Genomic DNA, 27,330 nt, shown 5'->3' with positions numbered 1-27,330 from the left:
TTTTTTCCAAAAGTCACTGAGCAATGAGAAAGAGATCAAGGACAATGGACATATCACAGGCACAAATTTCATAACATAAAGCAATTAAAGACAAAGTATGAAGGATCCAGGTTTCAACTTTTTGAAATATAAAAGTTTTAATAAGTGTGTTAACGTCGCAGGCCCCATATGTTGTCTCATTGTCACTCATACCCCATCTTCCCATATATGCAGACTCTGTTCGAATGTTGCTACACTGTAAGGAAAAAATCAAAATAAATAAAATTGAGAATGGAAATGGGGAATATGTCAAAGAGACAACAACCCGACCAAATAAAACACAACAGCAGAAGGTCACCAACAGGTCTTCAATGTAGCGAGAAATTCCCGCGCCCGGAGGCGTTCTTCAGCTGGCCCCTAAACAAATATATACTAGTTCAGTGATAATGAACGCCATACTAATTTCCAAATTGTACACAAGAAACTAAAATTAAAATAATACAAGACTAACAAAGGCCAAAGGCTCCTGACTTGGGACAGGCGCAAAAATGCGGCGGGGTTAAACATGTTTGTGAGATCTCAACCCTCCCCCTATACCTTTAACCAATGTAGAAAAGTAAACGCATAACAATACGCACATTAAAATTCAGTTCAAGAGAAGTCCGAGTCTGATATAAAATGATACCTTACGATGTAATGCAACCGAAGCTTTTTTTTCAGTTAAAGTTACAAAGTAACATGAAAAAAGAAAACACAAACTTCTTTTTAAGAACAATAAGGGAACACGAACTTAATCTTAAAACGTCAGGTTCGTAAGTATTGCATTTGGACATTTCAGAAATGCTTGGGGAATGAACTAAAAGCAATCTCAAATTAAATATACGTTTCGTTAAATTCTCCTTCGCCTTGCCCGTCCGAATTTAAAAGTTTTGATCTCTAAATTCAATAGGCTATAAACAAGACAAACACAGATGTAGGATTAGTTGCTCGCAGTAACATCTTATTTTCTCTTGCGATACAATATTTTATTTTACTTTATTGTACATATTTCTTCGATTGAAACAATATATAAATACTTGACATATACCATTGTTCCTCTTTCGCATCATTTTTCCCTCGGCTTCTACCTCCAACGCCTGTTCGTACAATAATCATAGAAGCAACTGCACATATACATATGTGACCAACTTCAATTCGACGTAACTGCGAGCACCTTCGATACTAATACATTTAAATGCCAAACTTTATATAGTACCAATAAACCCCACCCATAAAATAACCACCCAAACTTTCCTAGTGCCTCCTGTACCTCCTGTAACATCAAATTTATAAATAGTACATACTGTTACAAAACCAGTATCCGAACTAGTTATACTATTTCCAATCTATAAATAATAACTACAAATAGCAAACGGGAAAAACTCTATTTTAAAGGAAATAAAATACATGAAAGATTGATAATGTTTTGTTTAACCTTGTATTTCTTTACTGATATCAATTGATTAACTAACCAAACTAATACCAATTGTCAGTATGATAACACATATCTTAATCTTCAGATTTTAATACTTGAGCATAAATCCGCTTCATTAAAATTCAATATAGGTTTTACAAAGTTCATCATGAATAACACTAGTTGTCCCCATACTATATATATGGGACTGTTAACTGAAAAAAAACAAGGTCCTTCAATTAGATAAATACTGATAAAAAGTCAAATCAATTGTTTCCAATAATTTGCTCAAGATACTATAATATATGAGTTAACTTCTGTGAAAGTGTTATAAATGGACGAGTATGCTTTAAAAAGTTATATTTGTTAACATGTTTACTGTACATGGCGTTTTGTGTGAACTCGACCTCAGTCATTTATACTTTAAAGGTTTCGCAAAACATCGGAAAGTCTTTTATCGATACAAACAAAAGCTACAACAACTAACACAGTAACTCCACATACTGCAATTCCTATATCAAATTCATTATCTTAATTGTTCCTTGCAAAAAGATCTATATGGTAATACAAATACAATACAGAACAAAACCCATAGCAACGAAAAGCCAAGAAAACATAAGCTATAACATGGTTGAAGGAATGAAACATGTACAAATAGGGTAAATATAATTTGACATATTATTAAGTCTATTAATCTAAATTGTCAGATTTCTGGAGAGACGCACCATGCGGTCAATTGAAAAGTTTTAAATAATACTGCAAAAACTTATAATAAATTAACTTGACGTTTCTATACATATACCTGGTAAATTACTGGATATCCAAACTTCGTGTGGTACCAATCCTAATAGGATTAAAACCAATGTACAAATAGAAAATACACGGGAAGTCAAATTAAAGCATAATAATTAAATTTTGGATGTAACGCGTCTTCTGTTTGGCTGACGTTATTTTGTTATTAGCCCATTGACATATTTCACTCATGTGACCGTGACTTCATCAACGCTTTTTCATGGTTTTCTACTGTTCAAAATGGAATAAAGAATTATATTATAAGAAACGACTGTAACATTTTTTCTGTTTATTCGAAATAACATTAAAAATGTGGTGCACACTGTTAAATAAACCTCTAAGCGCGTTATGCAGTGTGCAGCAAATTATTTATGTTATTTCTTCATAGACAGAACAAATATTACAGTCATTCCTTAAATAGGAAAAAAAAGTAATTACTTGTATTTTAACTTTCAAAAAGATTATAACAGATATACCAGCTCAGCATTTAAAGGCTGTCTATATTTATTGAACCATATGTTTTAGAATGTAAAAATGATTCTCTTTTTCGAGGGTTATTCAATATGACTAAAATAGTTACCGAATTCCCAAAATAATCATCATGTACCGCTTTAAACAGAAAAAAAAGACAATTACCTATATATCTTATCAAAACAAAATAGGTTTCTTCTGTAGCAGCAAGAAATACTTATACTACATATCACTAGTGTTAGTACAATAAGTGTTGATGTAAGAACTATAGTTGTCGTATCTTTAATATGTTCTGTATTCCTATCCCTAAAAACAGTGACATTTAACGACGAATGCGTTGTTGTAAGTACAGAATCTGAAAAATAACAATCAAATAATAAAAGATTAAAAAGATAGATATATTAACACCAAATAAAAGATGGATAAAGAATAAGAAAAGCCTTAACAGCTCGTTCAACCATCAATCAACATTGGGACGGGTGTAAATCTATATATTCTGTGAAATTAATTGACAGATTACTGTAAATACCCAAGTCACTATAATAAATAATCTACTTACTTACTTACTTACTTACTTACTTACTTACTTACTTACTTACTTACTTACTTACTTACTTACTTACTTACTTACTTACTTACTTACTTAATTAATTAATAATTTCATCGAAAAGAGAAAATCGAGAACAGTTTTTTTATGTTTTAATTGACGACGCCATGGCTAAAAATGAAAAAGACAAACAGACAAATAATAGTACACATGATACAACATAGAAAACTAAAGACTTAGCAATACTAACCCCGACAAAAACTTGGGGGGGGGGGGGGGTCCAATGTCAAATCGTGTTCTATGTTAATAAGCCATCTACATAAATTGTTTCAAACTTTAAAAAAAATCAAGAAAACTTACGTTTACAATATTTTCCGGAAAGTGTGCCTTTGCACTTACAAATTGAAATTGTGCTTAATCAACAACAACGTTAACACAGGTACCTCCATTTTTGCAAAGATTCTTATCACATTGCGACTCTAAGATGCATATCAATTAAATATATATATGCATACGTAAACATGTTATACATAAAGGAAATCAAAAAGAAAACGTATTATTTGCAAGAAATCCGCTCATGTAAAAACAATATTCATTTACAACATTGAATATGAAAGGATAGCCAACAAAGTCATTTGAATAGCAGTATAGGGTTTAGTTCAAAATTTTAAAAGACGTATAAGTAGTTCTCCTCTGGTTTATTAACGAGATCAATGGGATAGAGAAACGGATAATGACGAAATTTATGTGTTAAGGTTTTTAACTGTCCCATATCCCTATTCGTGTTCTATATATCAACTACAATTGCTATCTACGCAAAATGTCTATAATCATTAAAAATAAAACAATAACAGATAAAGACCTCCTCTAAAATGGTATATGCTTGATGCTCATTGGTAGCTATTCTGTGTTGACATGAATTGTCTTATGTAAAATTAATAAATCTTTACGTAATCAGCTTGAAAAAGATATAAATAATATATGTCCAGAATCCTTTAATTTGTCTGAAACAGATAGATTACAATTAATTCTATCTTCATTTGATATTATGCAGCTTACTGTTCCGTTCATTAAAAAGTCATTTGCACTGAGGGGAGTGGACACAACGCCTGCATAAATATTACTGTTTTACCACTTTATATATGATGTTTGATATGTTAATTTTTATATTGTGTATATTGTATTGTATTGTTTGTATATGCCTTCAACCCCCAGGGGTATAAATGTGCATTTCATTAATAAATTATAAGTTAACTGTTTACAAAATCTTAAATTTTTCCAAATACTTTTAAGATTTTCTAAGAACTTTTTCTTAGTGTGCATTGGCTTTGTTAGTAAAACCTTTCTTAATTTCGGACCCTCAATACTCTTCAACTTCTTTGCACTATTCACTTTTTCATTCAAGCCTCATTAATAAGCTTTTTGTAGACGAAACGCGCACATCTGGCGTATAACCAGTTTTATTTGCTAATTGAAAATTAAGCGGAATAAAATAATTTAAGACAGCAGAGAAGATAATTCTGTTTAATTGGTTATTACTAACCGACTTAAATAAATTAAAGAGTGAGCTCAGATTACTGTAAATGTATAATGTCTCTAGACTGGTCAAAGGGTCAGAGTGTCCTACTTAATTAAACGATAAATTGTTGAAATTAGATAACTTATTTTCACGTGCAGAGAAATTTCTTTTATGTCCAATGCATGACCGGATATAATCTTTTTTTATTGGTCAATGGCATTACTGGTCAGCACGAGTTCACGTGTAAGTGCATTGTGGTCACTTCCTTTTATCATCAGCATTTGATGTGTTAACTTGTGATTGTTATCAAACAATTTGTTCAAAATTTATTTACTCGGTTAAAACTTACATCTTTTAACTTTTTTCGCAATTAAGGTACAAAAAATTATATAAAACATCACTTAAAGCTGGAATATTATAATTATTCATTTTACAACTTTATTTACTACTATACAATATAAACCTTTTAAATGTATTGCATTGGAATAACAGTTTGTTGAAATAAGTTCTGTCGCATGCCAGGAAGGAATGAATTTATTTTATGTTAGGTTCAAGTAAGTTTGGTGTATTCCTCCTTTTTTATAGTGGTGTTATCGATATAAATTATTACTATTAATATTGAATGGTAATGTTCACCAGTCACTAAATTTCTAAAAAGCTGGGTTTTTTTTCAATTGTGACTAAAACTTTTCTTTTTACCGTAACATGAGTTACAAAAATTATTTCTATAGTCTCATATCAATTCGGATCACAACAAAAATAACTGAGAGTTAAAAAAGGGTTACAGTAAATACTTATTTACTAATTTTAATTTGAAAATGTTTACCCTCGCCATATTATGTATGTGTGTGCCTTTCCCAAGTTAGTAGCCTGTAGTTCAGTGGTTGTCGTTTGCTTATGTGACACATTTAAGTTTTTTGTTCATTTATTTTTGTTCATTTTTTTTTTATGTAAATACGGCCGTTAGTTTTCTTGTTTGAATTGTTTTACATGGTCATTTTGGGGTCTTTAATAGCTGACTATGCAATATAGGCTTTGCTCATTGATAAAGGCCGCGTGCGATGACCTATAGTCGTTAATTTCCGTGTCATTTTGGTCTCATGTGGTTAACTGTCTCATTGGCATCATACCACATCTTCTTTTTTATATTTATACATTTTCGATTGAAAAATGTCAAGTGTAGTTTGGGAATCCTTTGCTCATGATCCCTTACCGAAATAGTCAGATATAAAATTTCGTATTTAGGAAGGATTCAGGACTCTGTAAAAATATACTTTAGTTTTGTTTGAATTTTTAAAATTAAAAATATAGTTTCGGTTAATCAAAGTACTAATTGTCTGTACTAAATTATATAAAGGATTCTATATTTAAATGTCTGGATGTAAGAAGAAATATGAATTCTGAATCATACTTACATTGTAACTGCGATTCTATTGTAATTTAATTGCTGTGATCCTGGTCGGAATAATATTTACACCTTTAATCATTTTTACCATTAAAAGATAATTTTAAAGTAATATCTTGGTATATAAAAATAGGAATTTTTAATATTTCTGCTAAATGTGGAAACGTTTTACATAATAAAGTGATATGTGTTTGGTGTACATGTATGTGAATGTAATTTTTTTTCCAAGTCATATATAATTGTATTCACGTCGCCAGAGTCCTCGGGTGGGGGATCCACTCTTTTAGCCTTAGAGTGGATTTCACATCCACTCTTTCAGCCAAAGAGTGGATTTGTGGCAGGTTTTTCTCCCCACCTTTGCTATTATTTGTCATTTATTCAATTGACAGGATATTAGTTGATGTAATTTTGTAGTAATTATGTATTATTATTTCATATTCAATATGAACTTTTATGTCAAATGTTTTATTTGTAAATGTATTTTTTGCATTTTATGATTTTGAATAAATGACCTTTTTTCGTCAGTTTAGTTTTTATATCATATAGCAAATCAAGCTCAGACTCTGGCTTGTGTATACGTAGTATGTTTATGGTATCTAGCGGTCTGTCTTAAAACCAGTTTTATTTGCTAATTGAAAATTAAGCGGAATAAAATAATTTAAGACAGCAGAGAAGATAATTCTGTTTAATTGGTTATTACTAACCGACTTGAATAAATTAAAGAGTGAGCTCAGATTACTGTAAATGTATAATGTCTCTAGTCTGGTCAAAGGGTCAGAGTGTCCTACTTAATTAAACGATAAATTGTTGAAATTAGATAACTTGTTTTCAAGTGCAGAGAAATTTCTTTTATGTCCAATGCATGACCGGATATAATCTTTTTTTATTGGTCAATGGCATTACTGGTCAGCACGAGTTCACGTGTAAGTGCATTGTGGTCACTTCCTTTTATCATCAGCATTTGATGTGTTAACTTGTGATTGTTATCAAACAATTTGTTCAAAATTCCCACCCACAAACCGCCCTTTATATTATCTTTTGAAGTAGATATGTATATATGTTTATTTATGGGGTAGGTTTTTCTCCCCACCTTTGCTATTCTTTGTCATTTATTCAATTGACATGATATTAGTTGATGTAATTGTGTAGTAATTATTTATTATTATTTCATATTCAATATGAACTTTTATGTCAAATGTTTTATTTGCAAAATGTATTTTTTGCATTTTATGATTTTGAATAAATGACCTTTTTTCGTCAGTTTAGTTTTTATATCATATAGCAAATCAAGCTCAGACTCTGGCTTGTGTATACGTAGTATTGTTTATGGTATCTAGCGGTCTGTCTTAAAACCAGTTTTATTTGCTAATTGAAAATTAAGCGGAATAAAATAATTTAAGACAGCAGAGAAGATAATTCTGTTTAATTGGTTATTACTAACCGACTTGAATAAATTAAAGAGTGAGCTCAGATTACTGTAAATGTATAATGTCTCTAGTCTGGTCAAAGGGTCAGAGTGTCCTACTTAATTAAACGATAAATTGTTGAAATTAGATAACTTGTTTTCACGTGCAGAGAAATTTCTTTTATGTCCAATGCATGACCGGATATAATCTTTTTTTATTGGTCAATGGCATTACTGGTCAGCACGAGTTCACGTGTAAGTGCATTGTGGTCACTTCCTTTTATCATCAGCATTTGATGTGTTAACTTGTGATTGTTATCAAACAATTTGTTCAAAATTCCCACCCACATACCGCCCTTTATATTATCTTTTGAAGTAGATATGTATATATGTTTATTTATGGGGTAGGTTTTTCTCCCCACCTTTGCTATTCTTTGTCATTTATTCAATTGACATGATATTAGTTGATGTAATTTTGTAGTAATTATTTATTATTATTTCATATTCAATATGAACTTTTATGTCAAATGTTTTATTTGCAAAATGTATTTTTTGCATTTTATGATTTTGAATAAATGACCTTTTTTCGTCAGTTTAGTTTTTATATCATATAGCAAATCAAGCTCAGACTCTGGCTTGTGTATACGTAGTATGTTTATGGTATCTAGCGGTCTGTCTTAAACAATGTTTATCCTGGTACTATCAATGATTAATTGATTTGATGATACCGTTCTTCGAGTAGTATTATAGTTTAAAATGCAAACTCAAAAGTTTAATTGTGAATTAAGGATGTTTGCTTGTTATGTTTTGGAGTTTTTGTCAGATTTTCGAAATCCTCTGGTTTTATCCATTAAATGCCTTAATAAAAATTGCCCATGAACCCCAATATTTCTTTTTATAAATATTTTCCATGTATAGTTATAAGCCATTTGTGAAAAAATATTATAAATTTTATTTATTTTTCAATAGTTTTTGAGAACTTTAACTGGTCAATTATAAAGCTATGAAAAATCAAGAGAGAACATTTTCCCGCCAAAATTTCAATGGCTAATATCTAAAAAAAACCAAGCACATAGACCCGTATATTTTTTTGGCTATTTTGATTTTTCAATGAATCCCCTAACAATATGTAGTAGTTTTATGGAAAGTTATTTATTATGAAACTGAGTAGCAAACATCCTTAAACAAAATGTACAATGAAACTTACGTTCACAATATGTACCGGAGAAGGTAGCTTTACATTTACAAATAGCTATACCATTGCTATTAACATCACAGCTTGCTTCATTTTGACATTGATTTTTATCACATGGTGAAACTGAAAACAACACAATGTAAAAATAAGTAGATTTTGTATGATTGGTTATTTAACGAACATGCAACTTAAAGATGGTATGTATAAATAAAGATAAAGGAAATACATCAATAAAACATAAACTAAAACGAAGTTATCTAATGATGAAATGATACCCTTAGACTGAGTGCAATCTCTTGTGATTGACAAAGTAAAATATGGTGTATATATGTTCTTAAGTTCGTTGTATGTGTAAACATATTGTAAATGAAATCAACATACGTTTTCGATGATCTTCAGTCTTCGTGAAAGCATTTTTAAATTTAAACAAAGGAAGTCACAGAAAACTACACAGGAATGGTTTTATGCATAATCATATTTGGGAGAAATCAATTTGTTCCATCATTGATTCTCTAGACTCCTTCGATTGCATGAAATATTTGAAATACAAAAGAGAAAGAAAGAAATAATAACAATGTCAGAAACACAACTTAACAATAAGTTTATCTTCTCGCTCCGTTATACAGAGGATGCACTGTCCTTTTAATAGCAATAGTGTGGTGACTACATTGACCGCATCTATATATCCAACTTGAAATTAAGGATACCATATATGTTAATATCTCAACATCGAGAACTTGACCACACGATTCGGTTTAGAAAAAGAGTTTTTTTCTTTTTTAATTTAGCAAAATTCCAGCAGCGCCTGTATGCGGGATAAATATATACAAATGATACATATTTACAGGTCTTTTATTTTCTTTGATAGAGGAAGCTTTAAAATCAAGAGTTCAAAGTGAGGATTTTGAAGTGATCTGAAGTCATCCCTCCAAAATTTTACGGACGCCGTAACGAGTTGTCTAAACATTATGGAATACAATGTATCTAGTTTACCGATTGCGCCAAATATGTTCTAATTGTCCAAATCACAATTCTGTCCTCTTTTTATTCAATATAACCTACTGAATGATACTTATGATTGTTATGACGGCAGTCACATATGCAGTAAGATCTTTTTCTCATTTGGATAACCCGAGCGGACACTCATGTTTTCCTGGGGTTCTATTCGCTCAGTCTTCAGTTTCCTATGTTGTGTTTTTTATACCTGATTTTTTTACGGGACGTATTATGGTATACAAACCTCCGTCTGTCCGGCGTAAACATGTCGCACCGTAACTTGAGAACGACATGCCAAATTTTATATACAGTTATTCCTTATAATGGTCAAATGATCTGTATACTTTTAGGTGAAAAAAAGATTTAAACTTTTTGAGTTACGGGACTTTGTAACTAAAAAGGGTGTGTTTTTTTCAAATGTCGTTCTGTATCTTAGAAACAATTTATGCTTATTGCTTTAATTTTATTATTAATATTAATATTTAATATTTTACAATATTTGTCTCCTATACATTTCTAGGCATATTATTGGTTACCATGTGTAAGCCGTGTTTATTCCATATTAGATTAGTAGGCGTGGCTTATTTCAATACATGGTTAATTAGTAGTTGTGGTATGTCCCTTTATACAAACAACACCGTTTTAAGGACACAGACGATCTCCCCCATAAGAAATTAACTAACCCCATATACATCGTATAAGGTCACTAACTAACACACTATGTAAATAATGTGGTTTTATAGCTAGCTAAATCTTTCACTTTTCGCATAAACTGCCATTATCTTGACAACGAAGTGCGAACGAAAGAAACTGACACACATCACATATACACATGTCAAAGATAGAGGTACAGTAGACAACATGTTATAATGTTAGTCACTTAAAATAAACAAATATATAAATAAACATGTATGATGACACAATAACACAATGACGGGATGTATAAGTACAGAGCCACGTCTTTGTAACCAAGCAACAAAAAAAGGCACATATACAAAGCATATTAGCAAAAATAAAAGACAAGAATACAAAACGCAAGCATGACACAATAACATAATGACGTGATGTATATCAGTACAGAGCAATGGCATAGGTTAAAAGAAATTTAAAAAAAAAGGTATATCGACAAAGCATATAAGCAAATATGGAAGACAAGAGTACAAAAAATATAATAGAACAATAACACAATGCTGGCATGTATAAGTATATAGCCAAGTTTTTTAAAACAAGAAATGCAAAAGGGCCATATAAGGAAAGCATATTAGCAACAAAAAAAGACAGGAAAAGAACAATTATCATAGAACATTAACACCATGCTAGGATGTATGAATACAGAGCCACATCAAATTGATATTTCATTACTTTATCTTACATTATCAATGAGAAAGTTTGGAAACAAATGTTACCAATTATGATGGCTAGAGGGATGATGAATCCGTGGTTTTCGGGATATACATGCTCTTGGTTTATGTATGTTCCGAATTTGCTAACCTCCAATTTAACATAGAAAAATATCAAAATAGCAAGGTAAAAATAAGATGATTGCACATACGTATGTTTGAAAGGTCTGATCCGTGGTGTAGATAACAATACACAAAGCAAACACAACTACATACCTTCACAATGTTTTCGCTTACATACAAAGGACGACATTCCGTTGTATTCGGCTGAACAATTACCGTCGTTACAATATATGTATGGGAACATGATGATTGTACATAACAGATGAAAGATGAAGTATGTTGATTTCATTATGTAATGAATGAATGAATGTGATTATTTACAATGTCCAATTCATGTGGTGAAGTCCCGTCCTCTGTTAAATGGACTTAACCTAACCGAATCAGACTTATCACAGAGCTGAAACTAATACAATAAAGACGACGGTACAACTTGTGGAGCTGGGTCTTCTTACATTTCCGGAGCACCTGACATGACCCCCATGTTATGAGCAGTTGTTTGATGGCATATCTTATAATTGTAAAAAGTAGATTATATTTCTTTTTTTCGTTTTTTACCAAGGTGTTATCCTTTGGGAATTTTTTTTCACTCAATAATTTGTTATCTTTTTGCCTGTCTTTTGTTTCCACTTGTAGAGCATGATATGCTGGATCCCAATTATAATCACGTTTACCAATTATGTTTTTTTGGGTTGTACACCAAATTTATTCGATATAACGGAACTATAAAAAGAAAAGTACCATACACGTGTCAGGTTAAGCTATCTATGAAACCAGATTTAACCCGTCGTCGTTTATTCGAAAATACCTGAAGCAAGTCAGGTTTATGACAGTTGTTTTTTTAATTCGTTCCATAGCTTAATAAAGACTCACTCTCAATTTTGTCACTTTAAATCGATTTCTCCTTTTTGAATTTACTGTTGTTTACTTCAGACTTTTTATCCATTTGGAGTACCTAAGATGATCCCGTTTAGGTAGGGTTAGTGTTTCTTGATCAGTCAAAGTCTATGTTTTATTTTGTATAATGTTGTTTTGAGGAGTTACCGTCGGGTAAGTTGACCTACGAGTTTAAATATCCCTTACTTAGCATGCGCCTATCAATTACTCAATTACTTTAATGTTATGTATACCGAAAACATGTTTTACAAAAACACGACGAATAACTGTCTTAATATAGATGACTGCGTAATATTGAACAGTTATTTGATGAAGCATTTCGTTTTGAAATTGCAGTCGGGTCGGGTATGACAGTCTATTCTCTTTTTGTATAAGAGTTAATTGAATTACAACTTCGTACTGTCCCAAGAAGTTAAATAATGTCTTTTGTTCAACATTAAGACAATTTCAAGCACATTCACCTTCGACAAATTTCAATTCTTTACCACTTATATTTTGTTTGAAGATAGACATAGTTACAGAGGACTAACAACAAAAATATATTCTCAAACTGGTAAGTGTGTACCAACGAAGGGGAGCAAAAAAAAACAATACTCAACAAGGTAAGAGTTCCATCAATGTAAAAAAAATCATTTCTCCTATTTTGATGAAATGACTTCTAATGAAACTATTTACTGCTACAAAAGCTTTTTACGCCAACCAGATGTAAGTATAGACAAAACTCCAAAACATTCTCCAGTGCTGTCCAGTTATTCAACTTTTCTGGACAACTTTTTAAATCGTGATAATGGGACGTCATATTTACCGACATTCACTATCAAAATGACGAAATTATAATTGATGTCAACATTTCAATAGTAAGAAAATAATAAGGCTCATTGTTAAGGACATACGTTTACTTAAAGTTGTTAATTTCTGTGTCATGTTTGTCTCATTGGTTATAATGCCACATTTTCTTTTTTTTATCATTTTAATTAATATGTGTAGGTACACTAAGGATATCATATTCAGTAGTAATGTTTATGTTTGTGTATAACTGTATTACATAGAAAGTAAAATCACAAAAGAACTGAACTCCGAGGAAAATGCAATCGTAAAGTCCCTAATCACATGGCAAAATCAAAGGACAAAGCACATCAAAAACGAAAGGACAACAACTGTCATATTCTTGACTGAGTGCAAGAATTTCAGAGTAAAAGATGGTACCCTTAAAAGAGAGGCAAAAGATACAAAAGGGACATTCAAACTCATTACTTGATAACAAATTGACAAGGTTATAGCCAAAGCCAAATGTCTCTTTATTTCAGGATTTTTGGAAGTCTTCAAGTCTTGTTTCAATAAACCTAACTGTTATATTAAAATTTATACAGGCATACACTAATTGTCATATTACTGCATTGGAACAACTTTAGAAGATTTTTAGATATTCATGTACGTTTTATATATTTTGTTCTGTTCATTTGCTTTGGTAGAAAAATGTCGGCTTTCCTAGACCTTTACGATTATGTATTGGTATACTGTCGGAAATAATCTGTCCTTTTCATGATTCGTTTACTTAGCATAGTTTTCTATTAATTTTGTGTGCCCTTAAATGAACATAAATTCCTAATATTTTAAATGTATTTTTTTCCGTATTGAAAGACTTATCATCAGATACCTTGTTGTACTGGCGGCAAACACTTCAGTCCAGGGATACAGCTACACCCATATATGGTGATACTAAACAATTCGACCGTTCCATTATCTATTGAAATGTAAATTGAAACATGCCTAAACCCACAGTAGTATACCGATGTTCAAAACTTATAAATCGATAGACAAAAACAAAATTAACTGATTCATAGATAAAATAATATGCATACACATGGAAAAAGTTATACAACACCTCGGTTTTTTCAAACCTTGGAAAATAAGCTACCTTGTTTAGGATAGAATGATATATAAAATATATTTAATTATTTTGATACATTATGAATGATAACATTGGCATCAAAAAGAAAATAATCAAGGATGAAAAAACAGGTTATTAATTTTCCGCAATTTTTTTACACAAAACTACATTTTACAAACTTAACTATAATCGAACTCCAGAATGTCAAATATTTATTTCAAAATAAAGGCTAAGATGATTTTTTTACGTCATTGTTTATTGTTTATAAATACTTCGGTGTTGCAATAATATTTTCCATGTGTAAATATAAAATTGAATATGGAAATGGGGAATGTGTCAAAGAGACAACAACCCGACAATAAAACAGACAACAGTAGAAGGTCATCAACAGGTCTTCAATGTAGAGTGAAATTCCCGCACCCGGAGGCGTCCTTCAGTTGGCCCCTAAACAAATATATACACCAGTTCAGTGATAGCAAACGCCATACTAAACTCCAAATTGTGCGGTTAAACAAGTTTATGATATCTCAGCCCCACCTCTAGACAATGTAAAAACGAACCATTAAATCTTACATTAGGTCTCATGACATATTCATGCTTTTTTTCAAAAGTGTCCTAAGTGACCAACATTAGTGATTCAAAAAATACATTTAGTTGATGTCTGACAATTGTTAGGTTAAAGACAAAATATTGGGACAATAGATTGTGCTATTTAGAATTACAAGTATAACGGTTATAAAAAATTGAAAACAACACTTTTAATAATTCCACGCGTCCGAAGCACTTTTCTGGATTTACCTTCATTAGGAACGCTCAAAGCCAAACATTTTAAATCCGAAGATGCATTAGTACCGAAACCGTTGAAAAGCTATATGACAAAAACACCAAAAATTTATAGCCAAATTCATCTTAAGTCAACTTTACCTGAGGGAGTTGAAACATTAGTTTCTTAATAATTTCAAAATTCATAAACGGAAAATTTTAGAAGAGTTTGTTAAATCATGTCAGTACAGAAGTGACTACTAAGCTGGTGATACCCTCGGTGACTGAGAGTCCACCAGCAGAAGTTTTGACCCAGTTATGTAAAAATTGAAAACAACACGTTTAATAAGTTCATGCGTCTGAAGCACTTTTCTGGATTTATCTCCATTATAAACGTCACCAGGTACGCTAAAATCTGAAGGGAAATAAGTGAAGAACATGTTACAGCAAAACTAGCTAAATAAAATAAACGTGATAACAATCAATGACTTCAGTGAAATTTTATTTTTTCTTTAAAAAAGACAACAGTATCATGCCGCTTGTTCAATAGTCATTAATAGATAAGCGAAAACTAATCCGGGTCACAAAACTAAACCGAGGGAAACAAATCGACTATAATAGCAACACACCAGAACATTAGAAACACTGATCTTCTACAAAGGCCATATAACTGTTAACTTCTATGTCATTTGGTGTCGAGTGGAGATTTATTTCATTGGCAATCGCACTACATCTTGTTTTTTTATATCATAATTTTCGCACGTGCACAAACATAATTTGTTTTGGAATATTTCACTCATTATACTTCTGTCAACTGATATTATACCGTCTAAACACATATCACAGCATCATGAGCATCAATTTTGCTAAAGTTTACAAACCTGTCTTTCAAATAGTTTACCAAAACTAAAATTTCATTAAATATCTACCTAAATTACTACCAAAGACAGCCGTAGGTTCCAATCGCCATTGTCCATTGGGATTTTCTCCCCACATTTGCACTGTTAAAACAGTAAGATTCATTTCTCTAGTTGAATCTAATCCTCTGCCAGGAAGAACTGTAGATCGTGTTCCATAGGGCGATATAAGAACCCACTGTATCTGGCCTGCATGACGGTGTTGAACTTTTATCGACACTTCAACATGTTCGACATAATGTATATTACACATATTCACAAATACTGTATGCGAGTTGCTTCTAACTCTAAAATAAAATATTGTTGACTTTTGTTAGTCATAAGGATAAAAAGTATATTTGACATTGTGAGTAAAGAAACAAACATTTAATAAATTTGTTTCTAACTTATAATCTACCAAAAAAGGGTATCATCTTTGACAAACTCCAGTGCTAATTAAAAACGGTAATGAAACAACCTGAAATGCGCGAATCGATTTTTCCCTTCCATTTTTCTTTTTGTTTTACTTTTCTTGTTCCTCAAATTGAATATTGTCAGATAAAACATAACATTTAAAAAAAGGAATACATACGGTCTTCGACGGTTATTGCTTGCACTACAGTTCATCACTTGTGGTACATTTTCCCAAACTTTACTTTTTTCAACAAGAGCTCCAATGTCCAATAAACCAAAGCCAAAGTATGAAGAAACTATAACAAAAGTAGTCATTTGTCAAACTGAAAGTTAACATAATAATGATAAATATTATTAATTTGTCATTTCTCTTTCAGACCTTATTTGGTCACCGAACGTCCTTTTTCTCGATTTTAATGAATATTTTACTCTTGTTCCTTTGACTGATAACGTTTGATATTGGTAAAGGCCCTTTCTTTCAGCTATGCATAAAACGTCTACTTAACGAATACCTATCAGACGTTTTCAATAGGATTTGTATGTTTGATACATAAGGAGACCCACAAAGGAGTGCAATTGGAATAGTGTACCATCCCTTTAAATTCTGAGGGAGAGAATGCAAAAATGTTTCAATGTATACTGTTAAAATATGAAATCTTAGCTCCGGTGATTTTTTTCAATACGCAAAATATTGGGAATTTATCGCTCCTGTCATAATGGTGTTTTTGCAATCATTGTTATATATGTTATATATGCATGCAGTTCTCTTCTTAAATTTAAAAAAAAGCCCAGAGGCAGATATATAAAAAGAACAAAGACACATAATACCAATATGAAAGTATTAACAATTCATTGTTAAAAGTGCATATATATCTTAAGCGCAGTTAATTTCTGCATTTATATAGGTCTGCATGGAATATGGAATAATGACAAAAATAATAAAAAGAGATAAATGGGGAAAATATATAAGGATTTTAGCAAGGTGAAATTATAAAGCGTAACCAATTACTGAGTGAAACAAAAGAATACAGTACTGATTACAGAAATGCACGATGTACAGAATAATGAAAGCATCTTATTAGAAAAGTCTTAATTATAAAACAATTTTCATGAGAATTTTATAAAAAACGCATTATTTTTCGGATTCACTTTAATCGGGCACGCTCAACGTCAATCGTTTTTAAAGTCCAAAATATCAGAAATACGTGAAAAGGTAAATATTCAAATCGGATAAAAATATCAAAATTTATATAAGATCCTATCCTCTTGCATAAAACTAATAGTTTTCAACATCCAAATTACATTGTGTTGAATACAGATTTTAAATACATGGTATTAAATAAGGAATTTAAACATATTGTAGTGAAAAAAGATCTTAAATACATTGTATTGAATAAAGATTTTAAATACATTGTATTGAATTAAGATTTTAGATACATTGTTTTGAATAAAGATTTTAAAACATTGTATTGAATAAAGATTTTAAATACATTGAATAAATATTTTTAATACATTGCATTGAATAAAGATTTTAAATACATTGGTTTTGCTATATCAGCGATATTAGAATTATTCATATAATAAAACGTGGTATGATGGCAATGAGAAAAATCTACACCAAAGACTAATTGAAATTGAAGTTTACAACTAATTAATGTGTACCAACCCGACAAGTTTGCTGCATTTTTCATAAAATAATTTCCTCCTTGTTCAAATTCTGGCAAATCTCCTCTACATGTCAAAACAAGTAGATGCATAACATCACGATAGGATAGTCTCGGACTGAAATATAACATACATTTTACTTAAGAAAAAGCCATGACCTCTGACATATATTATACGATTGTTTACAGAATTCATGTTCAATTACTTTTACTGCAAATTTATTGACAAATAGTTAATTAACATTTAGGGCGGAACAAATGTATTCAAAAATTAACAATATAAGTTTAGACTATTATGATACCCAGATGATTTACTAATACATGTAACGTAAGGGTACCCAAATTGCACCGAGTACCCAAATTGCACCTATTTAGAAAAAATAGCAAGGGAAATCTTACAAGATTTCCTAGAGACTTAACAATTTGTTTTTTCATGATTTGATACTATGCACGTCTTTTAACATAGGTAAACATATATAGATAGACACAAAACGTTCACAGTATTCATCAACAGATGGTCTGTTTACTGAGAGAAAAAAAATGTACGAAAACGTCATCATGCGACGTCATCAAAACGTCATCTTTTTAAAATTAGCAAATACAATATATTATAAGTATCCATTTCGTAAAATATGAAGAGTAAGCATGGACTAATATCCAATTGTTCAAAATATTTGAAGAAATTAAACAAAAGCTCGGTTATTACAATTTGACGATGTGAAATTTAAGCATGGATGCAATTTGGGTACTCCTCATTACAGAATCATGGACAGTTTGTAGGTTGATTCAAACCTATTTTTTTATGACTCAAAATAGATTAAAAATTAAATTGGTGTACCTATACAATAAAGAAGGATAGGGCTACAAAATAGACAAATTGATGACATTTATTTCTTGATCATAAAAAAAACGTAGATGAGAAAACTGTCAAAATAGGTGCAATTTGGGTACCGTCACGTTAAAGTAACCATCGTTTAATGTTAAAATAATTTAATACTAGCACTGTTATATAAAATATAGACGTAAATAATGTCATTGCTCGTTTCAATTTCTTGGTATTTGATGCGAAGCATCCTTCGTTCAGGTTTCGCAATAATAGTAAATATACACAGATGTTACCACTTAAATAATAATCGGAGTTTATACAAATTGTATAAAAGACTATAGCCGATATTTAACTAAGAAAAAATGTACAAAATAATTAAACCAACAAACAAGCAAAATGTTTAAGTGCACAACGTACTTAGCACTAAGGGCAAGCACTACAGCCCCTGACACCATTGGAGTAGCTGCTGAGTTCTGATTAAAATATTCTGTCGATGTATTGCCTATATCTGTTGTTACCTTTAAAAAAAAGAATAGTTTGTTGTCAACTTAATACCTAATTTATCATTATTATATTTTGTAACTTGTCTTTATGATCATTTATCGACGTCAAAACTATTATGGAATATGTATCCAACATTAATACATTATATATCAACCTGTTTCCTGTTCCTTATGTTTGCATGAACGACACTGTAAATGAACTTCAATAGGACACATCGTCCTTACTGCAAGAGTCATTCTCACTTTGACGTTCTCAATCATTTAACTGCACAAAAAATCAATTTTTTATATATTTAAAAATAATATGAGCAATTCAAATTTATTTTATACCACGAATATTCTAATTAACAACAATATAATTAAAGATAATCTGACATTAATATTTCTTTTTTACCGATTCCTTAATTAAACTTTTAAAACTATAGACATAATCATTTGAAAAAAGTAAATATTCAATGAAATAGTGAACACTTTTACGGTCTCATTTTTGAATTTATTTAATTCAACGTATTAGATTGTATCTAAGACAATTCAAATAATTATTGTAAAAAGGGGTTGAATCTTTGAAGATACAAGAAGTGCAGTCAAATTCATGTCATATCAATGTGTTTTTCAACTGTTTCATCAACTATGTGATTTGATAAATAAATAAGAATAACTCTGACATCTCAGTACTTTAGAACTGACATTCAATATGGATATTTGAGAATCGGAATATATGGTCTAGAATCCTGCTCTTTTAATCATTTCGCGAATTTCATTCCCGGAATCTTATATTAATAAAAATATTTAACGTTTTTGTTCAGATTTTGAGACATATTTTACATCATAACATAATACATCAATGATTAACTTTTGAAAATTAATGCCTATTAGACAAAATGTAATGTACTTCAAAAAGGTTAGGAAGTGCATGAACAAATATATGTTTTAGCATTAAAAGTTTCATTTTATCAATAAATGAATACAAAAGAGCAACGAACATACATTTTGAAAAATATGAAAAATATATTGATAAAGGATATTTTGTAAACTTTACTATCATACATTTTTACGATAGTCTACAGATATAACATGAAAACAGTTTTACTGAATAATGTAAAATCGTATATGATAATCCTTTAAAATAAAATATTACAATATTTTTTTGGAAAAAACGTGTATCACCTTCATTACGTTTAACATAACAGTATAGATTTATATGAATCAATACTTAAAAATGATGAATTTAATATAAGTCAGTAAAGTTACTCTGTACATAATATAAAATTATAATAAAGAAAAGAAAAGAAAAAAATCACAACTGTGTAAATATACTTACATTAAAATGGTGTCAGGTTATTAAAGTACCATTCTTAAACAACATTTTCACAGATATACTGCAAAATGTATATATACTCATCTGATAAAACTTACTAGTTTATGGTGTATTGCTCCAGCCTTAGCTGTAAAAGCAGCTACCATCATGGCGCTGCAAGACTCACCAGTTGGAAGTTTGGTCAAATCATTCTGTATTCCTATAAAACGCGGGATTAACAATTATTTATTAATTAGACCCATAAAAAAATGAAATCATTTTAAACAACAGTTTGAAAAAAAAATATTAGACAAGAGACCTGATTGGATTTTGTGTTCATTGTTGGATGACATAATTAGTAAAAGGCAGGTGTCTTATATCTATACTACTTCAATACAGAGGTCAATTAAGTCAAAGTTAGCCAACATGACGTAATTAAAGGCAACAGTAGTGTACCGCTGTTCGGAAGACAGAAATCGATTGAGAGAAAACAAATCTTGGCCACAAACTGAAACCGAGGGGAACACATCAACCATAAGAGAAAACACTGAAGTGCATTAATAAATTCCGGGTCGAATCCTATACCTATTTGCACTTTTATGGTATGGTAAACGTTTTGATATTGGCACATAGAGCCTTAGAATGTGCACTTTGAAAATGAAGTTTTATAAAATTGACTGTGTGGCAGCATTTAAACAAATGCATGGCGTCTATTGCAAGTCCAATGATTCTATCAGATTTCCACCTTACTAAGTCTTTTACTTTCATGAATATATATTTGTCTATCAAGTTCTCTTTTAAATAAATGTTAATTGCTGTCGTATTACTTTTGTTATACTGATAATAACCTTTTTTTTATAATTATATAGAATTTGTTAACAAAATTAATAAAGTTCTCATATTAATTTCATCGATTCCCTAAAAATATCAAATCAAATAAAACCTATATCTAAATTTAGTTATATTTGTTTTTTTCCTCAAATAGCCAGATCATTTCAAAATGTTGATATTATGGAATTTCTATTGTTACGAACCGTCCACACTTATGACCGCGCATGTTTGTATTTATCACATTTATTAATTTCATGAGAAATTTGTTTGTGCCGAAAATTTTAAATCATTTAGACTTTTTTTTTTTTAAATATGTCTTATTTGCAGAAGTTAAAGCTTGATATATAAGGCAATAAGTGTTGATGTACTGTTTATTTTAAAGTTATCATAGGTAATTAACTTTCCATATTATTCTAACAAGTTATTCACCACCCAATTCATTTCTTCTCGGACATTTATATAAAATCTGTATCTGATTATTCCTTCATAAATTGAATGTATTATTTTCAGATTTATCTTGTATATCTTAAAGATCATTCAAGGCATTATATACTCCTTACGTTTGATAACTATTTACAAACTTTTTTACAGCTTTTTATAAAGGCCAAATGTACTTTTAACATATTTAAAAATCGAAAATAGATTAAGTTTCCTAATATGAAAAAGAAGATGTGGTATGATTGCCAATAAGACAACTATCCACAAAAGACCAAAATGACACAAACATTAACAACAACATAGGTCATCGTACGGCCTTCAACGATGAACAAAGCCCATACCGCATAGTCAGCTATTAAAGGCCCCTATAAGACAATGTAAAACAATTCAAACGAGAAAACTAACGGCCTCATTTATGTAAAAAATGAAGTTTGGAATAATTTCAATTAATTTTTCTTATCCAGGTTAATAAAACAAAAACACCTCTTTTAACTTTATGTGGTCTAGTCTGTACCAAAAATAACTACTACACACGCCTCATTTGTTTTTTAAAATTGTTCTAGCATACATATATCTTATTTGTTATTATGATAAGTACAGCTCGCTTATATGTACCTGCTACTGAAATGACATATCTGTTTGTCACCAGTCTATCGTAAGCACAGCTATCGCGACCAATATCTGTATCATCACCACCACTGTTCCCTGTAGCAAACACATAGACAGATCCAAGACCACCTCTACCCTGAATGATAAATAAAAAAAAACCTAAACGAAAAATATCTGATGTGAAAGTAGCATCCGCCATTTCGTTTGTGACCCTTGTTTTACTGTATTGCATTTAATTTATCTTAGAAGAGGGTTGATAGCAAAATAGCATATCTATTCACGGGAGTCTTTTCTAGTTCAGTATTTACAGTTATATGATTTTTAGATCGGGAATAGTTATTGAAGCACTGATCCTTTACTTTGTGTGTGCGTTAAACAGTTCGTGTACTGATTTTACGTCATGGATACAAACCATATATCCTTCGTGTTATCTATCATACATGAATTCATACAATATTACTGCAATTGTATTTGCTACTGCTAAACATTTTTGGAATACATCATATTTGAAAATTTATGAAAATTCACGAAAATTTCACTTTAGTATAACATATCAATTAGGTAAAACACACACCTTAATTGTTGATTTATTAGCTGTCAGTTTATCTTATAGAAACATGCAGTAACAATAAAGTAATACATGGTTCCGTAAAATAATAAACTGCTTATAGAGTTTGTAACAAATTACTATTTTCTTTTGAACAAACGACACTTGCACCTTTTGTACGTACACATACATTTTGAAAAAAACGTGTTAATATTATGCATTATTGACGAACGTTATAGCTATACATTCTCTTGTTTTCTTCGTTCAACACTTTTTTTTCCATTTGTTTCAGTGAGAACAAAGAAAATTTTTAAAGTCGCTGTGTTCGTAACGGGGTACATAAAAATTGCCTTACGAATTTCGTTCCCCTTTTAAAAGAATCTTCTTGTTCAGTAAGTAATGGATATGTTACGGTTCCAGTATGAAAATTTGCAAAACTGCTTGAATACACATCAATTATATCCATGTGATGAGTGAGTGCATCCACGTCCAACGTCTTAAACATTGCACTCGAGGCTACCTTTATATCTAAAAAGAATCATACATATGTAAAACGCCCATAAAAAATACGTTTATCATCTACAACATATAAAACAATTAAATTGAGTTTCTTTGATTCATGCATCAATTGTGTTTTCAATATTCTTACCCCTGGTTTTATTGAGTATGTAACAAAAGCGGATTATCTAACGACATTACAAAAATGTATGATCATTATTTATTAACATATTCAAGTAATATCTTAATGTATTGAAGAATCCGTTTGTAGATTTTCGATATGCCTTGAAGTGTACCACTTTCTCGCATGTACGCTTCAAAACCAGTTTACAGTATAACATATTTTGTATTTTACTTGTGCTACCAATTTATAAAACTAAACACCCGAGAAAAAATGACCTAAATGTGAGCTGTGGTGCTAAATCTGAAAAATTAGAAAAGTTGGTTAAGCAAGATAAAAATTGAAACCGCCAACCAAATATGTGAAGGAACTTTGGTAATCTATTCTTCAATAATTATCTTTAGAAAATATTGTTACCCCGAGAAAATTATTACTTTTCGACTCGGAAAGAACAACATCAAAAATAACCTTTAAATTACGAAATAAAAGTTGAGAACAACAACTCCTTGTTTTTATATAAGATATGCTTATGTTTTCCCTTGAACATCGTTAGCTTTCTCTTTCGATTTGTTTTACATTGTTATTTCGGGCCTTTTATAGCTGACTTTGCGGTATGAGCTTTGCTCATTGTTAATGACCGTACGGTGACCTATAGATGTTAATTTATGTGTCATTTACACCTCTTGTGGATAGTTGTCTCATTGACAATCATACCATACCTTCTTTTGTTATATTAAAAAACGATGCATTCATTTTCTTTAATATTTTATTTTGTGAGTATCGTTATTTAAAAAGCTTATTAAAGTACAGTAAACCAGATACATTGTCATTTAAGGGCATATCCAACAGTTTATTTCTGACGGTGAGAATTTTTTCCCTTTCAGATATTTTATTCTTCAATTCACAGAGAATCAAATTTTGCCAAAAAAAATATATGTTGTCGATTTCGTTTTTGCAAAAAATGCTGCTGAAAATTGAACATTTTTGCAATTTTGGAGTAAAAAACGTTTTTTATTAAAAAAAAATAATTATGATTTTTTAATCAACATAAACTTATATAATTGGGCTCAAATTGAAGCTAAATAATTTAAGATGGTAAGAAAAATCGAATTTTACCATTTAAAGCATTCATTCTTACTTAAATAAAGCCAAAAATGTCATGGTGTACCCAAACAACGGCAAGAAATGGACATTTGAAATGCACATATTTGATTTTTTTTAAATATTTCTAACGGTGTCGATTTGGCCAAAGTAAGATATGTTATTCTTTGAAAAAAATGGAACGTCATAACGTTTTGAAAAATATTGGTCACCGTACTCGTTTTTGAGGAAAATTGAGAAATATAATATTGTTTACTCAATTCCTCCCGTAAGCCTCACAAATTGCGCCAAAAATTTAGACGTTTTCCGAAAATAACGTTATATTTCCCCGCTAAATTTTCAAAGGCAGTGCGACGGTGTGGCAGACAAATATATTTACACTTTGACTTTGTTGGGTAGTTGTCTAGATAGCACTCATATCGCTTCTTCTTATTTATAAAGAACCAGTATCTGGACGAGATAACAATTCAGTTAGTTTTACTATTGTGTTCGTCAAAATTGTGAAACCAGGGTGTGAAACATACAAACCGTGGAATTACAGACTATTTAAATAGGCCTTCGGGTATCATTCATTCCTCTTTTAAAAACAAAAGTTTTACACATTAGAAATCCGTTTCTGTGTCTTGGTCTATAGTACCAAAGCAGGGTTAATTTTCATATTGTATTTCCATTTGATATTTTGTTCTGAATATTCATTTAGTATGCCACTTGACGTCCGTCATCCATAATCATTATTTATTTTACCGTTACTTTACAATGAAGCGTTTTGCTTATATAGAAATTAACAAAGAGCACATGAAATTTTGCAACCATACACTTGTCTAAAAACTAAATGACTCCATATTATTTATTCATTTTGCAGTTTCGGGCATTTTATTCTTTATAGGCTTCCAGCAAAAACAAAAATCTGTATGTTGACTCTTAATGTTTTGAATTATATGGGTCGTTGGGTTGCTGTCGTATTAATGCATACCTTTAAATCTTTTTCAAAACAAAGGATTGATTTGGGTATGGGAATATTCACATCTTTGAACTTCTCCCGTCCGACAGTATATCTTTGCTAAAATTGGGTGCGGCCGTTTAGCTGCTCGGATGTATAAGTTTGCAGCCTCGTTTATTTGAAATAAAAATGTCGTATATCCGATGCATAGTGCAGTGATAGTTTCGCGCTATCTATACGATACTTTAAACAAACATCTAAATAAATGGTTGAAAGGATATACGAACTTCGAATAAAATCTCTAAGCAACAACAAAGGTTACGTGAATCTTCAAATAAGTCACATTGCTGATTTAACACATATGCTGCGCCTTTTGCAGTTGTAGATGAAAAAAAAACTTTTTATAACAAAAGAGATCAGAAAAACAATAAATTGAGAATAAGCGGAAAGGCCGAGAAGCGAGCATGACTGTCGTTGTTTTACGCTTTAATATATGAGTTATGGCATAAATTGAGATTGTTTTCTGTTCTACTGCCCTCCACCTAGTTTGGCTGCGCATACAATGTAACTACTGATGTTGACTTCTATTTTATTATTGATTATTCAAAAAAATGAATTGAAAGAAAAAAATGCGGATAGAAAGTCTAAATATTTCGTTAAAAATAAAATATAATAAAAACAAAATACCAAAATTGAAAAACTGTTTGAGACAATTATCAGTTGAAAACTAACGATTATGCAACACTATATGAAACTGATAAAATGATTGCTCCCTTGCTCCAGTGGCAAATATATCAGGCATTTTACAACGAGGCGAAAATGGATTTGAAGTAAATCATTGATACATTATTATAATAAAGAGTTTACTAGCGGTAAAACATATGCCGTACTAAAATAAAGTTAAATAAGATAAAAAAAAAATCTTGAGTTAAGCTATTAGCCCCCCCCCCCTCCCCCTTCCCCAATTTTGAATCATGGTATTTCGATGGCTGTTTTTTTCCCTATCCTTTTATGGAATATGGATCCGCTGATTTTGTGAGGGCGTGTCTTATTAGTCGAGACCTACATGAAGACCTACACCGCTTTTTTTTTGTGCTAAATTATATTTGTTTCCTCATACACCTTAAACACCAAAATCGTCAGATATTTTCTACTTGTTTGTCAGTGTATATATTACAATGTTTTCCTATTTCATTGTTTTTTTTAATTATTACAGTGTCATCTTTTGTTATACATTGTTTTTTTATGGATTTTTTTTTCTGGACAAACTTTTCTTTTCGCTTTTTGGTGACAAGTCTAAATATTTTTTTCTTTCAATTTCAGCATTACGTATAGTGGCAGCTGAGGGTGAAACAAACAATTTTTTTTTATCTCAGGGTCAAAAACTGGAAACAAACTTTTTATAATGATCAAGATAATTGCATTTCTTTTATGATAGACCAAGAGGACAAAAATATCTTCAAAGATTTGAGTTCTTATTTCTGTTTATATTCTGTATGAGTTTTCTGCCAAATCCCGCCGTGCTCTTTCCTTTGATGAAAGTACCCTCCCTTTCCAGACGGCCATAGCAATTCCAATGGTGATTTCGTTATGACGTCGTTGAAACAACGTTAAATTACGGGAAAAAATAGACGATGTTTACGTTTGTTATTACCTCCCCTGTAACTGTTGGATATGCCCTTAAAGAGGGTGTTTGATAAGAATTCTTATTCTTGACTTTCAAAACACTAGTACGTATAGTTTGAACTATATACCTTACCTGCTATTTCTGAACCAAATGCTATTCCAACAGTTTGTTTGCCATTTTTCAAAGCCCCAATAATACCAGCCACGCGAGTGCCATGTCTGTAAAAAAATGAAAATTTACCATTAC

The 27,330-nt window shown here is 30.7% G+C and overlaps 1 protein-coding gene across 4 annotated transcripts in view; it reads right to left on the bottom strand.

Moving 5' to 3' along the window:
• Nucleotides 1–1,048: 1,048 nt before the first annotated feature.
• Nucleotides 1,049–27,330, bottom strand: part of LOC134707903 (endoprotease bli-4-like) — a 38,097-nt gene continuing 11,815 nt past the window's right edge. For 2 of the 4 annotated variants that reach the window (XM_063568060.1, XM_063568061.1), the window contains exons 7-19: nucleotides 27,217–27,302; nucleotides 23,153–23,325; nucleotides 22,257–22,386; nucleotides 20,492–20,592; nucleotides 18,990–19,090; nucleotides 17,749–17,864; nucleotides 16,261–16,378; nucleotides 15,702–15,976; nucleotides 13,777–13,863; nucleotides 8,779–8,889; nucleotides 2,861–3,050; nucleotides 2,235–2,276; nucleotides 1,533–1,647 (exon numbers count right to left, since the gene is read on the bottom strand). In XM_063568060.1, coding sequence (XP_063424130.1) covers nucleotides 2,243–2,276; nucleotides 2,861–3,050; nucleotides 8,779–8,889; nucleotides 13,777–13,863; nucleotides 15,702–15,976; nucleotides 16,261–16,378; nucleotides 17,749–17,864; nucleotides 18,990–19,090; nucleotides 20,492–20,592; nucleotides 22,257–22,386; nucleotides 23,153–23,325; nucleotides 27,217–27,302 — 1,522 coding nt within the window. In that variant the 3' untranslated portion in view covers nucleotides 1,533–1,647; nucleotides 2,235–2,242. Of the gene's footprint in view, nucleotides 1,648–2,234; nucleotides 2,277–2,860; nucleotides 3,051–8,778; nucleotides 8,890–13,776; nucleotides 13,864–15,701; nucleotides 15,977–16,260; nucleotides 16,379–17,748; nucleotides 17,865–18,989; nucleotides 19,091–20,491; nucleotides 20,593–22,256; nucleotides 22,387–23,152; nucleotides 23,326–27,216; nucleotides 27,303–27,330 lie in introns of all 4 variants that reach the window. The other 2 variants (XM_063568063.1, XM_063568062.1) reach the window with 2 other exon arrangements.

This window comes from Mytilus trossulus, chromosome 2 (genome assembly GCF_036588685.1).
Source record: "Mytilus trossulus isolate FHL-02 chromosome 2, PNRI_Mtr1.1.1.hap1, whole genome shotgun sequence".
Lineage (NCBI taxonomy): Eukaryota > Metazoa > Mollusca > Bivalvia > Mytilida > Mytilidae > Mytilus > Mytilus trossulus.
This window is presented reverse-complemented; position numbering and strand designations above follow the sequence as displayed.